This window comes from Gallinula chloropus (genome assembly GCF_964237585.1).
Source record: "Gallinula chloropus genome assembly, chromosome: 9".
Lineage (NCBI taxonomy): Eukaryota > Metazoa > Chordata > Aves > Gruiformes > Rallidae > Gallinula > Gallinula chloropus.
Window position 1 is genome coordinate 8,518,867 of NC_140094.1, and position 16,625 is coordinate 8,535,491.

General features: G+C 43.2%; 1 protein-coding gene across 2 annotated transcripts in view; it reads right to left on the reverse strand.

The window, feature by feature from the left end:
• Nucleotides 1-727: 727 nt before the first annotated feature.
• Nucleotides 728-16,625, reverse strand: part of FBN1 (fibrillin 1) — a gene marked incomplete at its 5' end in the record, with an annotated part of 146,244 nt that continues 130,346 nt past the window's right edge. The window contains 13 exons of one of the 2 annotated variants that reach the window (XM_084267944.1): nt 728-1,973; nt 3,873-4,047; nt 5,085-5,316; nt 8,318-8,437; nt 9,275-9,403; nt 10,157-10,273; nt 11,454-11,576; nt 11,798-11,923; nt 12,514-12,720; nt 13,268-13,393; nt 14,001-14,132; nt 14,557-14,679; nt 16,293-16,412. In XM_084267944.1, the coding sequence (XP_084124070.1) occupies nt 1,584-1,973; nt 3,873-4,047; nt 5,085-5,316; nt 8,318-8,437; nt 9,275-9,403; nt 10,157-10,273; nt 11,454-11,576; nt 11,798-11,923; nt 12,514-12,720; nt 13,268-13,393; nt 14,001-14,132; nt 14,557-14,679; nt 16,293-16,412 (2,120 nt within the window). In that variant the 3' untranslated portion in view covers nt 728-1,583. The remainder of the gene's footprint in view (nt 1,974-3,872; nt 4,048-5,084; nt 5,317-8,317; nt 8,438-9,274; nt 9,404-10,156; nt 10,274-11,453; nt 11,577-11,797; nt 11,924-12,513; nt 12,721-13,267; nt 13,394-14,000; nt 14,133-14,556; nt 14,680-16,292; nt 16,413-16,625) is intronic. The other variant, XM_084267945.1, reaches the window with a different exon arrangement.

Genomic DNA, 16,625 nt, shown 5'->3' on the forward strand with positions numbered 1-16,625 from the left:
TCCCTTCCAAAGCTGTTGCAGCTTGATGTAAGTGCCCTCTACCAATGACAGTGCTGTCCAGTCAGCAGTTTCAGGGACACTGCTTGCTTTATTTCTTCTTCCAGAGTTTATAGCATCAATCCTCAGCACAATGCTCTGCTGCTGCTAAAAGATACACTACAGCACTTGTGCATACAAGAACACATGCATCACTGAATAATTCATTTGATATTAAAACCCAGCTACAGCTTGCGATGGCTTTTGCTATCAGATCAGCCCTTTGCTGTCAGTCTCAGGTTATTTGACAACAGCTGTTGAAGTGAGGGTAAAAGAATGGAACGTCTGAAGGTGGTTTTAGCAAACAAGGTTTCTCAAATTAATGAAATGTGTTTTCTGTATAATGATTTAACATCCAGTTCTGCTTGCTTTGGCTGTCAGTTACTTATTGACAGGATTACACAGGCCAAGTCATCAGAAATGTTCTAAGTTGCTTTCTCGAGCCGCACAGTAATTTGGGAGAGGTTCACTGCTGTTTAGACTTGTGAAGGTTTCTGTGTTTCTTCTGTTCTTCCTTCACCTGAAGACCGAAGGACTGGCAGCAGCCCACCTTCAAGGGGTCGTCACCTATGCGCAGAGAGACAACCAGCCCTACAGACAGTGCCTGAAACATAACAGTGCAGCTTACACACTCTTTGCAAGAACACAAGGCCACAGAATAAACTAAAAAAAAAACTGTTTTATTGTGACATTTATGACATTGAACCCTTGTTGATATGAATGACTATGGGTACTCTTGACACGTTACATAATGTCATGGCGTAGGATGGCACTGATTGTCATCTGACTTTTGAGAATGTTTAATGGTCCCTACTGACCTCAGTGCATTTTGGCAAGTCACAGAAACTTTATCATCAGGTTTGTGTATACAGTTAACAAGTAGTTGGTCTTATAAGCACCATTACAAACCCTCACATTAAGGGTATTATTAATCTAGTTTACAAATGCTTCATTGATAAAAATAGCATGATTACAGTATACACACACTTAATTTACATGTAATGTATTATAGGCATAACTGAGATAAACTACTGAGCTAACTTTGGTTGATTGAAGTATTTAGACTGAATAATGGCAATTTTGGCTTCTAAGTTGTGTAAATATTACAGTGCATTTATAAATCTAGGTTGAAAATTTACTAGCACCAAATGGATATCATAAATGGCTGACCTAGTAAGTTGTAGTTGGAGAAGCGAAGTTTAAGAATTACAAAAATAGAGCTGTCCATCAGTTGAAAAGCACATTCTTGTACCTCTGCTGAAATGATGACGTGTCTCAGCATCAGTGGCCAACTTCCAATGATAAAAGTCCCAGTTCTCAAGATTCAACATATCAAAGTAGCTCAGCTACACTGAAAAGCCTGAGGAAGTGGTTGTTTTGAGCTAGGGTATTCATCCTGTACCTTGTTTATGTAATAATATAATAGTGCTCATTCATACACATGTACTCATGTAAGATTGTACCTATGATATGGAGAATCTGATTGGGAGGAATTTCAGTCCTACCTATCTATCTTTGGTTTAATTAATTGGTCTTTGGTTGATGAATTAATGAAGCAATATCTGAATTTTCATTTTCAGGTTATCTCCCAGCTCACCACTGAGGTAGTCTTTGTCATGTTTCTCTTCAAGCTGGTTAAGTTCCTTCTTTTTATAGAGTGGAATACTACTGATTTGTAGTGAATAGTTTCCTGGCACTGGCTTCTTCTTTGTGAAATGAAGGTAACTTATCCCGTCCTTCTTATTGATTCTAAAGAAACCGTCTTCATTTCCGGAGTCAATTAAATATCGGTTATGGTTTGTCAGTGTGGTGAGGGCAGGAAGCAGTTCCAGGATGCGATCTTTGTTACTGAGATCCGAGATGTTGATGGAGAAGACTGCTGCTTTCTCAATATCCCAGCTGGCGAGACTGATCGGCGGCTCCAGCTCTGGCTGATCCTGCACAAGAACAAGTGATGTTAGTTGGCGTTGTCAGAGAGCGTTTCACATGCACCCATGTGCAAGCATTCCTTACCCAGCTCGTCCATTATTAATTAAACAATTTTTAGAAGGTTCTGTAAGATCATCTGTCACAGAGGAATGGAGCTGGGGTGTGGGTGCAGCGGGGTGCTGGAAAAGCAGCATCACCCCTCACCTCCAAGTGATGGTAACTGTGCTCCCCCCAAGCCCCATGTGCGTGAGTCACACAGCCATGGTGGAACGGTAACATTTCAGAGAGCATACGAGCTGTAACCTTTTCATTTGGAAAGCAAAGGAAGTTCTGTGTGACCTCAGACAAATCCAGCACTAACCACAGAGCATATGGAACCACACTGAGGGAACACAGTTTGTGACCTCACTTTTCATAAGATCAAACATCCGTGCCCTTCTGGGGAAAGCACTTTCCTGGCCTCCTGTATCAGCTGAGCACTTCACAAACAGCTAGCAGGCTCCAAATCCCCTGTGTCTGTACAGGTGACGTCTAGCTCAGCATCATGATGGGGTGGCAACATTTTACTAGAGTTCAGTGTCCCATGGTTATTATATTGAGAGGGCAACAGCCACATCTCCACATCCAGGCACATGCTCTCAGCTGAATGACAAACACCTGCACATCTAGAGACCCGCCATGACCTGCTGCTTCCCTTCACCTGTCACCTTCAACTGGATGAAGAGATAAGTCAAGTGACTGTGGGTGTGGTGACACTGCTCTTACATGCTGGTTACTGGCGTTACCACGCCCCAGGTGATGCAAGGAATTCAAATTCTGTGCAAGAGGGACCACAGCACCGTTACACATTACACTGTCATGCTTCTGCCACAGCTTCTGCACTCCTGGGAGGTGCAGTGCTGGAAGCCCAGCTGAAGATCAAACAATTACAGCCACACCATGTGTCACTGCTGCCATCAGTTCAGAACAAACACCACCTGGGGGAGCTTGGTGAAGGATTTACTTTTAATGCTTTTTTGAGAATCATTTGTGAACACCCAAGGATGAGTGAAAAGGGAGGCCCGGATGCCCATCCTTTGTATGAAGACAAAGCTTGTCACACAGCAGACTAGTTTCAGTGTGACCGAAACCAGTATGTGCTGAAACCACACACTGTACCTGGTTAATAAAAAACAGCCAATGACAACAGATAGGAAGGAGTGGACTTGTGTGAGCATCCATCACAATAGAGAACAAGCATTTCACTGACACAGTCACCCCACTCGGAGGCAAACAGAAACCTGCCTGTGTCCCCAGGGGCCTTCCCAGCGATGACAGATGGAGCTCTGCCTCCTGCTTGGCTGCCTGGGCCAGTGCTGAGCACTGCATGGCCTTGCTGGCAGCCTCGGCCCCAGAAGGACAACCTGAGTGACTGACTGACTGACTGAGGGGTGTGGACCGGCCCCAGGGAGGGCTGCAGCCCGCGCTCCCCAGGCGGGGCGAGAGAGTTCTGTTTTCTCCAGCCCCGGACATGCAGCACAGCGCTGCCTGGCAGGGCCCCTATCCCCCTGACCAAGGTGTCCTGCCTTCCTGGCCACAGGGTCCCACAGATGTTTTACATGCCTGGCATGCTCTGCCATCCAGAGCCTGCTCTGCTGGTGAGCAGGATGCTCTCTAGACAGATGGATGGACATTTATTTTAGTGTTTGATGTCCATAGGTACGCAGGGGCTTCAGAGGTTTCCCTTGCCTAATGAGAGTGAACAACTTCAGAGAGCCCACACACAGATTACTTGACACACAGACCAGCTCATTGGCCTGCTCTGTGTGTGTATTTTTCCTGTGGGACAGTCTCTTGGCACACCTCCTTCTGAGACTGGCTTTCAGAACACAACCCTAAACCCTTTCCCCCCCAAAAGGGTTAATTACCTCTGCTTCATTTGCAGTTTCATTAGTGCTTCTGCGCTTCCTTCCTCTCTTGGGATAGCCATTGATTTTACATTCGTAACAAGCTTCTGGAGAGAGGGAGTTGTCATCTACTTCTCCACTGAGTGAAAGCTCTTGTCCTTGACCTTTGCCTAGCCCCACTCCTGAAACACAGTGTCTGAGGAAAGAAGACATTAAAATTTAATTCCAGTGAGATACAGATCATACTGAAAGCTGAATTTGGAGGACTGATTACAAATAATAAAGCAATTATGTTGCACTCATTTCCTAGGAAAGATTTCTGCTGAAGTCAACAGGCAAAATTCTCAGTGAGTCACAATGCAGCCACCTCTGCTTACAAGAACCTCGCTCCGCGAGGCTTTGCCTGAGAGAGATTTGCCAGGATTTAGCAGTTTTAAAAACAGGCTTAAGCTCTGGGTAGTTGTTAGTAATTTCTGTTATCCAACCTGGAACATATTAAGAGACCAGTTTTCAGAAACTGTTGAAACATCTGAAAAGCGAGGTCTTTCATAATGTATCCCAAAACTTTTAGTCACTTCTAAATTTTAAGCCACAATCTTTCTGCTTTCCATTTGAGTTGCTTGGTCCTACATGATGCACAGCCCAAACACTCCCACTGGGACAAGTCAAAATTGGTTTTCTTGGTAAAGCAGATATTTATTCAAAGATGAATCATTTGGAACACAGAAGAATATGGAACATACAGGAACATAAGAGCATACAGAATTGTTATTCCACCCAGTGGGTGAAGCCACTTGTATAATATCATTTGTCTTTGGAGCTGGCAGGGGGTGTTGGTTTTGTTTTTGTTTTGTTGTTGTGGGTTTTTTTAAAGGAGACAAGTGACACACCACACATCACAGTGCGAGGTGTGAGGAGTGGCAGCTCAGAGGACTCTGCTAGCGGCCGGGGTACGCAAGGGAGAGGCGAAAGCAGTGGCCTAAAGACGACAACCCTGTGGCCCAGACCAAATTTCACTAACCATTAAAACCACGTTGCTCCCTTCCCTCAGTTACCTTTCCCCTCCCTCATCTCCAAAATCAGCCAGTGCAGCCAACCCCTGAGCACCCACCTCCACAGTCCTAATCCCTCTTTCATTGGTGACAACCCCCCGGTTCTGCTGCTCCACGCTACAGAGAAAGGAGCGGATGATGTCCCCTTTATGTCTGTTAGTTTAAAATGAGAATCCCTTACCCTTGTCCTATTCTGAAGTAACCAGGTGGACATCCACAGACATAGCCACCTTCAGTATTTGAACAACCATAACTGCATGGGGCTTGTGCAGAACCGCATTCATTGATATCTTGGCAACCTCCACTAAACTGTTCATACTGAAATCCGGTAGGGCACATACATTTATAGCTTCCCAAAGTATTGTGGCAAGATGCTCCTCCACAAATGTGTGCACTGAGACATTCATTTTCATCTGGAAAAGAAGCAGAACATACCATGTTAACTTTTACTTGCAGGTGTGGTCCAGCCTACCCCTTCAGAAAGGTCGTGCCTGGCTGTTGCTAAACATGCTGCCTCATCAGACAGACAGACAGAAACGGAGAACCGGGCTCGGCCTCACCCTTGGCTAAGGCAGCGGTCGCTAGGCAATGACTACAACCATACAACAGAGCAACATTTGGGCTACTCTACAGAAGATGTTTCATGCCACGTCAGCTCATGCTCTGGAGAGCAGAGAACCAGAGGCGGCAACTTTTTTTGTTGTTCAAGAAATAACTGAGAAGAATAAAACTTTCTACAGCCAACAATCTGGTGCAGTAATCCCATGCTCATGCTGCTATTCAACAGTAAAGGAAAAGGAGTGAGGAATACAAGCTCCAACACCTTTCCCAGGCACTGAAAATTGCTCCCTATGCACTCACATTTAAATATAAGGTATAGGTAAGGTACAGGAACAAGTAGTCAAGTGAAACTAAAAGCAGTTGTAGATACAAAAGACTGCCACATTCTGAGCCAGCCCTTTTCCAAACTTCCCAAGTGCGGCACTGTAGGAGTTGGAGGTCAGTTCAGGCTTGTTTACTGTAAATGGCTAGTTCTTTTAATGTTGCTGGTCTGAATCTTTTTGTCTGACGTGGTGAATTGCTTTGAGACATTCTGACTGCTGTTGTTCCCTGTGTTCTGTGATAAAGCAACTGCATATGTGCATTGCATGTGTGTGCACACGCCTAAGAAATGCCACCTGGACACTGTATGCATAAATGTAAAACACAGAGCAGCATCTCTGACCTAAGCATCCAGGTTACAGGAGAATAAACTCTAATTCAGAGCATTATTGTCTTTTTTCCAAACAATGTGGCTGTTTGTTCTTTGTTTAAAAGCAAACCCTTTGCTTCTTGCAGCCTGATTTATGGCATGGTGCACTACAGAATTGCCTGGGCAGGAGATGCAGTCACACACAGCACAACACATGGGAGGAACCAAAGCATTCTTCAGTGATTATCTAAATATGTGTTGCAGCAACATCAAAAGTCCCTAAACACTTCATTAAATAAGCTAAGAGAGACACAAACTGTTTGCAGAGCTGGAATTGCCAAAGAACATGAAGGAATTGTCATGGAAAAACCTATTACATGGATTCCTCCCCTGTGGTACACCCAGAAGATACAGATAAGTATCTTAATCATATACAATTACAGACATTACAATGGCAACATGTGGAGAGCACAAGGTATTGAAACCTGGGGCTGAATTCTGTTACCCAGGCCTGTAGCAGTTTTGCCCACAGAGTGATGCTTCAGTAGTTATGATACCTGACACAGCAGTCACATCAGCATCAGAAACACACGTTTGGGCCACAGAGAGTTACTGCACCAAGAGACGATCCTTCGCCTCACTACGCAGCAGCACGAGTGTCAACACCAGTGAGGGTCATATATATGTGACAGTTCCCATAGTTTGTGTGATTGTTGGGAGAAAAAACATGATGAAAAGTGAAAAAATAACAGTTAAGGGGCTGCTGGGCTCTGCATGAGCTGTGCTGCCAGGCACCAGCCCTGCTCTCAAGGTGCTCAGTGTAATCTCCCCCAGCGAAGTTTCTGGGGATCAGGATATGCAGTGCTGAGGTTGGAGCCTTTCTTTCAGTGGGGGGAACACCAGTGCTTGTGCAGTTTGAAATGGATAAGTGGCTGTATGAAATCTAAAAAGCAGTCAGTGGGCTCAAAAGCTACAATAGCTGTGTACCTGGCTTGGGAATACACTCAGTTAAATACTGTCACCCAGGAAGACTTGGAAGCAGCCAAGTGTTTCACAAAACTGAGAGCTGCACTTTCTCAGATTCCAGAATGTCCTCAAGCAGACAGACCTGGCAGTGCTGGTTTGTTTCGTTTTATTTACCCTCCTGCAGACTGAATTCTCATTTAACCCTGAGCTCTGTTAGTTCAATTGATATTCCACCCACCATCTGTTTGTGCTCCCTTCTCGTTCTCTTCTGTGTTACAGGCACAGAGTACTGGAGCACAAGCAAGCAAACGTCACAGCAAGGACTGCATAAAATGTCAGGAGGTTTGGTAAGCATAATTAAAAGCAGAGACCTCCCTAGAGCACCACAGTGATAACAAGCAAAGGCATTTTTATGTTTATGAAAGCAAAGCAAGCCAAACAAAGAGCTATGAAGCCCTTTGTTCTCAAGGAGGTCATCAAGCACATCTCCGGGTATCCACACAAGACTAGCTTGTATGAAGCCCATTAAATGTGACTAAAAACACACATAACTGTCACTGGAGGAAAAATGATTCATATTTCTCTTGTTTGAATGTGCTACATGCTACGCTGCCAAAATGTACAGAGCCTTTTCCCATGACTTCTGCAGAGAGCCCAGTTCTGCCAGCTGAAGTCATACCCTGCATCAATGCTCTGCATGAGCAGCCCCATCTACGAGGGCTCAGAGGCTTGGGACAGAACCAAAGTTTAGATAGGGAAGAAATAAGCATTTGAATTCACCAGTGTACGTACTTCTTCACATAAATAGAGCACTGGCTTTTGTTATTTACAACAGAATTGTCCTATACAGACTCGTGATCTGCATCCCAAAGCTACAAGGAAGCATCTTTAGAGAAAGCAGCAGCGTTGCTCAAATATGACAGATGGTTAACTCTGTACAGAGGACAGGCTTGGACACAGCAGCCTGCCTGGAGCTGTGGTAAGAACGGTAAAAGCACAGATCAAGTAGGATTTTAATACAATTTTAGATGCTTTGGGCCACAGGTTTAATTTTATGATTTAACCATCCAAACTTGTGGTTCTGTGTCTGCCAGGTTCAACCCACCATCAGCTCTCAGACAGGATCTGGGTCTGAGCAGAGACTGCTGTGCATCTGAGTAAGATTTCCTTTCTTCATTACACAAAACACACGTTACTTTGTGCTGCTATCAGAGTTAACATGCATTTTAATGTATGAAGTGAAAAAAGTGACTTGCCAACACATTGGTTCCATTGGTAATGCTGGAGATATCCTTGTGGGCAGCTACACCTGTATCCTCCAATTATATTTTGGCAGCCATGCTGACAGCGGTGGTTTCCATCACATTCATCAACATCTACAAAGGTGAGATAGAGCACTGAGTTTTGGGGGAGAAACTCAAATTATGCTTTATTTGAAAAGTATGTAACAAATCTCCATATATATTCAAACATCACCTATTTATAGGGGTATATTTCAGGATCCTCCAAAAACCTGACCAATGGTGGGAGATCAGGCCTTTCAGGTTTGGATTTCTGGCTCCACAGCAGGCAAAATAGGCTGAAAGGCACTGAAAGCTCAAGTTCAGCCACAATTTTCAGAGGTTTTGCATTCTGCTACAGAGCAGCCAGCACAAAGCCGTTTGTATAGGGGACACCCAAGGGTTTCCTCAGGCTCCCAGCTCTACAGCACGGAGTCCCTCGCTTTTACCCAAGCATCCAACACAGGAGTCCTAGGGTATCTCTTTTCAAAGCAAATCAAACTCTGTCCTGGGAGGAGGCTCTAGAGGCTCCAAGGACGAAGAGGAATAAAGTCTGCAGCCCTTGAACTTTCTCTTTAGCAGGTCACCTTGGAGATGCAAGACTTCCTGTCCTTAATGAGTCCCTCAGAAATCCAACAGAAATTCGCTGAACTTGCCATGCTTAAACAAAAACATTTCAGGCTAAATTGAAGTCTCCTTGGAAATTATCCACTTCTTTAGCATCCTGCCACATACTTATTTATTCAGGCCCACAGAGAGCAATACTGCCTTGTTGCTATGTTTCCATACCTCACCCCACTTCAATCAACACATGCGTACTCCATAGGTTTTGGTGCTTACTCCATAGATCCCTCCTTGGATGACAGTAAAGCTGGGAGAAGATGAAGGAAAGCAAGAGAATGGCAAGTTGAACGCCCTGTGTGCTGTACGTACCTTCACAGCTAAGCCCGGTTTGATCAAGTGAGAAGCCACGTTGACACTCACAAACAAAACTTCCTGGTGTGTTCTGGCAGATGCCCTTCGCCCCACACAGATTGATTTCAGTAGCACACTCGTTGTTATCTGAAGGAAACCAAAGCCCAAGTGTTACTTTTTATTCCTTGTTGTGAAGACGATTATTTAGCAACGCAAACAATGAACAGCTTGTGACAAGAGGTACAGAAACATCAACAACATGGCTGTCCCACTGCCCTCTCCATTTCTTGCTTTGCACTAGAGGAGAGCTTACGTTACCTTCTCTCTCATTTGAAAACACTAACAGCAGCTATGGGAAAGGGAAACACTCCTTTACTTCACCAAGAATATGGAGTTTCATGTTCTAGCTTTCAAACAACCCCAAATTCACACCAATACCAACAGGATCATCAGGCTGCCACAAGCAGAAAATGTTTTGCAGTAGTTTTGGTTAACATTTCCACAGATATAATGGGTTCACATTCAAAGGACAACTGCAGAAATGCATGTTTCACACTTATTGCTCCAAGAAGCCTTGACATGATGGGTCCAACAATGAACTACAACAGATACAACTTCTTTTGCTCAACAGTAATAAAGGGTAAGGCAACAATTAAAAATTGGGTTTTTACCATCTGAATCTTGTGAGTGCAAAATTCAAAGACACAGATTATGAAAACAAGGGAAGGTGGGAGGGAGAGCCTCTTTGCATCTCCTGCTTTGGTGAGACCAGGATCCGAATCTGGCCCATGTTTCTGTTTGGTTTCTCAGGAAGACAGTTTCACCTCCTTGCTACTTTACTTCTGAAATAAGGGTCAGTAATAAATCCAGAATCGGTGTCTACATTCCCACATCACTCACCAATGCAGGCTGTATGGTGCTGAGTGAATCCAGGAGGACATTTACAAGTGAAACCTCCAATAGTGTTGACACAAAGAAACTGGCAGTTGTGCTGCTTTGTTGCACATTCATCAAGATCTAAAACAAAAAAACAAGAAAACATCTTTCCCTTAAGTTCCCTGGGGAGGACCTGACACTTCAGCTGGACTTAGAGAGAAGTAATTGCAAATAAACAGCATATCAAATAAAGGCTTTTGAACCCATGTTTCACTTTCTACTCTGGCTTCCAGTTCCTCTCACAGGAAGCCCACATGTAATGAACAGGACTTTGGAGCTTCACCATGCCCAAGGTAACACTGGATTACATACAGACACTGCTCTCCTCTGCCAGAAGGATGCTGTTATACAATAAATGCCTGCTCGCACTACAGTCAATAAATGGGAAGTCACCAACTTCATGAGAAGCAGTGGTAGATTGCAAAATGGTATTGCACTGAAGCATGCTGTTCCTCCAAAAGAAGTATTTAAGTGCTAATGATGAAGTATGCTGCCATTTCCCATGCCAAGTTTGGAACTGCTGCTCTAACTTGTGCGGCTTTAGTCAAATCTTTGCTACCAGGACACAATGAAATGACAATGAACATGTCAAAATTTTGCCTGCATTGCTGTTTCTTATTCAGCAGGTTAAAACTCTTGCTGATGCTGGACAGTGCTCTGCAAACCATGCTCATCTTTGCATCCATTAAGATACATTTATCACTGAAAACAATACGGTTTAAACCAAAACATGACAAATCATATACACTATTGGTTACAAAGTCTTTTAAGATCAGCTGCCATAGGATCATAGAATCTTTAAGGTTGGAAATGACCACTAAGATCACCAAATCCAACCATCTGTCCAGTACCACCCTGTCAACTAAACCATGTCCTGGAGTGCCAAGTCTACATGCTTTTTGAACCCCTCCAGGGACGCTGACTCCACCACTCTCTGAGCAGCCTGTTCCAATGCCTGACCCCTCTTTCAGTAAAGTAAGGTTTCCTTGTATCCAAACTAAACATCTCCTGATGCAATTTGAGACATTTCCTCTTGTTTTAGTGCTCGTTACTTGGGAGAAGGGGACAACCCCCAGCCATCAGCCTGCAAAAACTCCTGTGGATGTACTGCTTGCTCATCCAGATTATCAAAGAACTAATGGAAATACTAGCTCCGTCCTGTTCAGGCCACTTCCACTGTCTTTACATTGTTTAAATGTCCTTATTGGCATTTATCTGTGAAATCAGAATGCCTGTATCAAATTATTTTCTTGATTTTTACCTTTGCAGCTTCTCCCATCTTCTTGCAGGATGTATCCTTTCGGACATGAACACTGGAAGCTCCCCTCTGTGTTTTTGCAGATGAAATTGCAGGGTTTGGGGGACTCGTTACATTCATTCAGATCTAGAAGCAGCAAAACCAGATACCTCAGTGCTTATAACCAAGATTCATGATAACATGCTTTTCAAAATGCTCAGGAGATATCAGAAGGGAATCAAAACCCCCTAAACATTCTTAATGGATGCCATTTCCTTTTCTCCTTTTTCAAAATCTTTGTATTTCCTTTCTTCAAGACAGCTCTTAGTAATAAAGTTTACAGACATACACCATAATGAAATACCTACCTATGCAAAGAGTGCCAGTTAGATCTGTAGTGTAGCCAAGGTTGCAATGACAACGGTAAGACCCCCTCTCATTGATGCATTCCCCGTTACGGCAGACGTCATGAATAACCTTGCACTCATCGATATCTGCAATTTAATGAGGGTTAGTTCACAATGGAACAAGAACAGGTTTTATACAGCTTCAGTAGATTCTTCTGACCTGACATGAAAAAACCCCACACCCTACATAAAATTTAAAAAAGACATTAAATGAATATTGCACAGATTAAGGAGAAATATTAAGTGGAGAAATACAGAATGGAGCATTAATGTAACTTTCAAATGCGGTGAATGAGCCTTTAGTGGAACCAAACAGCCAGAGCTGATCATATATTAGGCTCCATAAATCAAACATCACTTCGCTTTCAAGTGTACAAACAGCTCTTAATCCACACCTACAACACACTCAAATGTGAAGAGTGCAAATGGCCATTTGAGTGCGTGTCAGTCAACCAGCATGCAAACCAAGTATCTGCCAAGTTGGGATGGATGCCTTTGGTTATGCACCCTCCTCCCAAAAGACTGTGCTCTCTCAACATGAAATATCTCAGAAAATTTCAACTGCCACCCAAAATATTTAGGGCTTCACAGTGTTCAAATATGCAAAAAGAAAGAGCTTACAATTTATTGCTGAATTTGACATTGCATAAGAGGGCCTTTAATAGAAAAGTCAGTACCTGCTCCATTAGACATGTATCCTCGGCCATGAGGGCAAAGCTTCTTGAAGGCCACAGTGCCTGGGAAGGGGCAGACCTCGCAGTTTTGCCCCCAGCCTCGGCCACCATCACAGCAGCATTCAGACTTGGTGACAGAGTTCCTGTTGCTTGATCCGATTTGACACATACTTTGTAAGACTTCAGTGAAGCAGTAGCCCTCCCTGTTGTCTGGAAGACAAATTATGCATCAGAGAGAATCCTAATGGTGACGACCTCCAGAGGGTCATGAGATATTAGGAATTGAGTCAGAAATATAAAAGAAAGGGCATACTTCACCCTGGGACTGTGGAACTGAGAGTGAAAGACTACCAGCAGTAAGAAAGAGAGCACGATGTCTAAGGGAAACAAAGAAGACAGGAAATTAAGCAAAAGATGGAAGATAACTTACATTACTCTTCTAAAAATATGTTTCTATATTTCTGTTTGAACCCAGTGAAAAGAGACTGGCTGAAAATCAGGACCAAAGAAAAGGCAGAATAATTCCCAGCTGACTGAACCAAAGAGTCAGCTTTCACAGCAAGTCAGCCCAACCAGACTGACTCAAGCAGACACATGGTTAACTTGGGAAGAATGAACTTGCAGGAGGGCACCTACGTACAAAGGACCCTTCCCTAAGGCATGCAAATTCAAAAGCACATTTACTCACTATACATTTCTAAGTTTCAGTTCAAGCCCAGTTTCTGCTATCAAAGTGACAGTTCAATGTGGAACTTACCAAGGCATTCGTTCTGGGTGTCACTGACAGTGAATCCCTCATTGCATTCACATCTGTAACTTCCCACTGTGTTGACACAACGGCCGTTCTCGCAGATCCCAGGTTTGGTCTGACATTCATTCTCATCTGTGTTTTTGAAATAATAGGACAAAAATCAAGTCCATTATGTGGATTAATGCAAGGTAGGGAAGTTTGTATGGAGTTCTTAAGCTGTGCATTCTGTCTGGTTAAACTTGCACATTTATATTTTTTTAAAACAAAATGTATACTTTATTCAATTCTCAGAGGAAACACGACCATCTAGCTCACAATATTGTAAGTTTTGTTACTACATTTTCTCTACAATATATTCCTCACTGGTTTTCAAATTTTTTTGTAGTTAGAGCTGCATTTCTGAATGCCATCCAAAGTTTAAAACTAATTCAGAGCTACTGTCAATTCATGGTAGAGAGTACAGGGAGTAACAGCCTTACAGCAACAGGCTCAATTCTCTGCTTTTTTCACTCAGAGCAATTCAGCAGCAGTACAACCTGTCTGAGAAGACAGTTGCATCCAGATTGCTGTGTGCACACCTGAACAGTGAAGCCAAATGTGTATAGCAATGGTAGATCCATTACACTGATAGTTGCATAATTCTTCCTACAAGTTCCTTAACACTTTGTCAAATCCGAAGTTGTCAGCTCTGCTGAGGAACTGCCTGTTTCAAGAGCTTCAACACTTCAGCGTCACTTACCTATACAGCCTTCCCCATCTGGTCTGCGCTGATAACCTGGTCCACAGATACACATATAGGTGCCGATTAGGTTTTTGCACTCCATCTGTTTTGAGTCACAGTCGTGATTTCCTTCTTCGCACTCATTCTGATCTAAAACACAAGATTTAGACTTGTTATATAGAGAGATGATCCTGGAAATTCACAATAGTAAATTCGGGCTTTGGAATTTCTATGGTAATCAAACTACATGTAGTTTTATTGTGCTAAACTACTGATACGATAGGCGAGGCCTAGAGCAAACTGATTTCTCCCAAATGCCCATTTTCAGGGCAAGACAAAACGGTATCATCTGATATGACCTCACTTTATGCAGACGTATAAGTTTACGGGCAGGACAGGGCTAATACAATCAACTGCATAATGCAAACCATCGAATTTCATCCCAAATTCTTTCTGACTCAGTTACTTCCTGGGATTAAAACTCTGGCCCAACAGCGCGGTGAGTCAGAGCCCTACCCCTGCAGGAACTTGAAATCATTATCTCATAACTGCGAGGCTCTGGTAGGAGCTTTACCTCTGCACATTCTCCGGTCCTCTCGCAGAACGTACCCTGCGGGGCACTTGCATTCGTAGGATCCAAAAGTGTTCACGCAGCGGAAAGCGCAGAGCAGAGGGTTCTGAATGCACTCGTTGACATCTGCATTTGGAACGACAAAGACCACAGGGGAAGTAAAACAAGCTTTTGTAAAACTCAGCACACTAGAGTTGCACAGGTTTTAGGTACAGGCAATACCACAGATCCCACTTTACTGAGGTCTGAATTCTAACAGTTGGGGACCCGTGGTTCTACTCACTATGGATTTCTGTACAGGAGAGGCACCAGACATGCCAGGATGTTTGCACAGCTACCTGAAGTATCAATATCTTCAACGGCAAGAAGCCAATGGAAATAATTTCCAGATCTGTGCTGCCAAAATGCCATCTGAGTTAAAACTGTACCTTTTCTACCTCTAGGCTCAATTTTTATGAGTGGTTATTTTTAAATTCTAGATGCACTAATTCAGCTTCTTTGTACACTCGATTCCATAACACAATATCCTTACTAGAAACACTAGTTCGAAGTGCATTTACATACGCTCTGGGCTACTTGAGTAATTACTGCTTTACAATGATGTTTATGCACTCTGCTAACTCTCCTCTGCAACTTGAGCTTTCATCCAAATTCCACGGGGAAGCGAATGAGGCTCGAACTGTATATAAAACTAATGCAAGCTAATGCAAAAATAGAAGCATTCTTTTGTATGGGCTCACAAACAAATAGATTGTGGCAGATGATTTAAGAACAGCTGTGTCAGGTCAGAAGAGAGTGTCAGAATGTCCTAGGACATTCTCCTCTCTGGTTGTAACAGGACAAGAAGAGTATTTAAAAAACCCCATACCACGTATGCAGAGATCTTTCCCCTGATACAGCCTCTCAGTTTAAGGACTTCCACAGCCAAAAGCCACAACCAAACTATCAAGCTTAATTTCCACTGATGGATTCCCACATAAATTTGCACAATCTCTTTCTGGGTCAATTTATACTTGTGGCCTCACTAATAATCTGCAGCAAAGAGTTCCACAACTTAAGTACGTACTATGCATATAAAAATGTTTGCTTTGGTTTGTCTAACATGTTCCCTCTATTTTTGGTACCTTTACCACTTGTGGCTTTACAAACTTAAATCATGCACCCCTTCAAACACATTTTTCACACTGAAAAATTCTAGTCTAATTTTCTGTGTGTCACTTCCATGACTCTTATTTCTCTACTCCTCCCTTCCTTGTACATTTTCAAATTTTTATTTTTTGAATTGAGGAACCAAAGCATGAAAAATAGTCAGCACAGGGATACCAGGGTAATTATCTTGTACTCTATTTATATTTTTTGTTGTGTTCCCCATTTCTTCCCTAACAACCCCATTTTCTATTTTCATCGTCCACAGCGACTCTCTTCACTCAAGGGTGATCTAGGAGGTAAGCAAAATCTGTACACACAGACAGGGACTGTTCTGGAGAGACTGTATCCCAACATGCTTCTCTCCAGGCAGTCCCTTAGCAGATACTGCCTGAAAGCCTGTTCATCCAACCTCCAGTTAGAAAAAGGCACCACAACTTAAGGTGCATACAGGATGGCAAAACTTATTTTTCTGTTTCAGATAAAGATGTACTGTTCCAAATGTCCATATTTTTCTTTTTAAGCTGCTTCACTCTAGGAAGCTATTTCAGCACACAACTACAATGACAGTCCTTACCACATGGGAGTCTCACCTTCACAGGTCATCATCGGTCCAGGTTCAAATCCCTCCACACAGGTGCATTCAAAACCTCCCACCACATTCCTGCAAGTTCCATTTCCACACGGGTTTCCAACAGCACATTCATCAGTATCTGCAAGTAGTTAAATCAAGGCAAGAATACACTGTTATACTCAACCAAAGAGGTATAAAATTTCTGTTGTTGATGTACAACTACAAATACAAAACCACAAAACCACAAGAACTCACTTAAGTTATTGAATTAGGGTCAGAGTCCTAACATAATTCGGGAAGAGGTTATCTGGGCTAAACACTCACCCAGTGCAGGACCAACTTGGAGCAGATT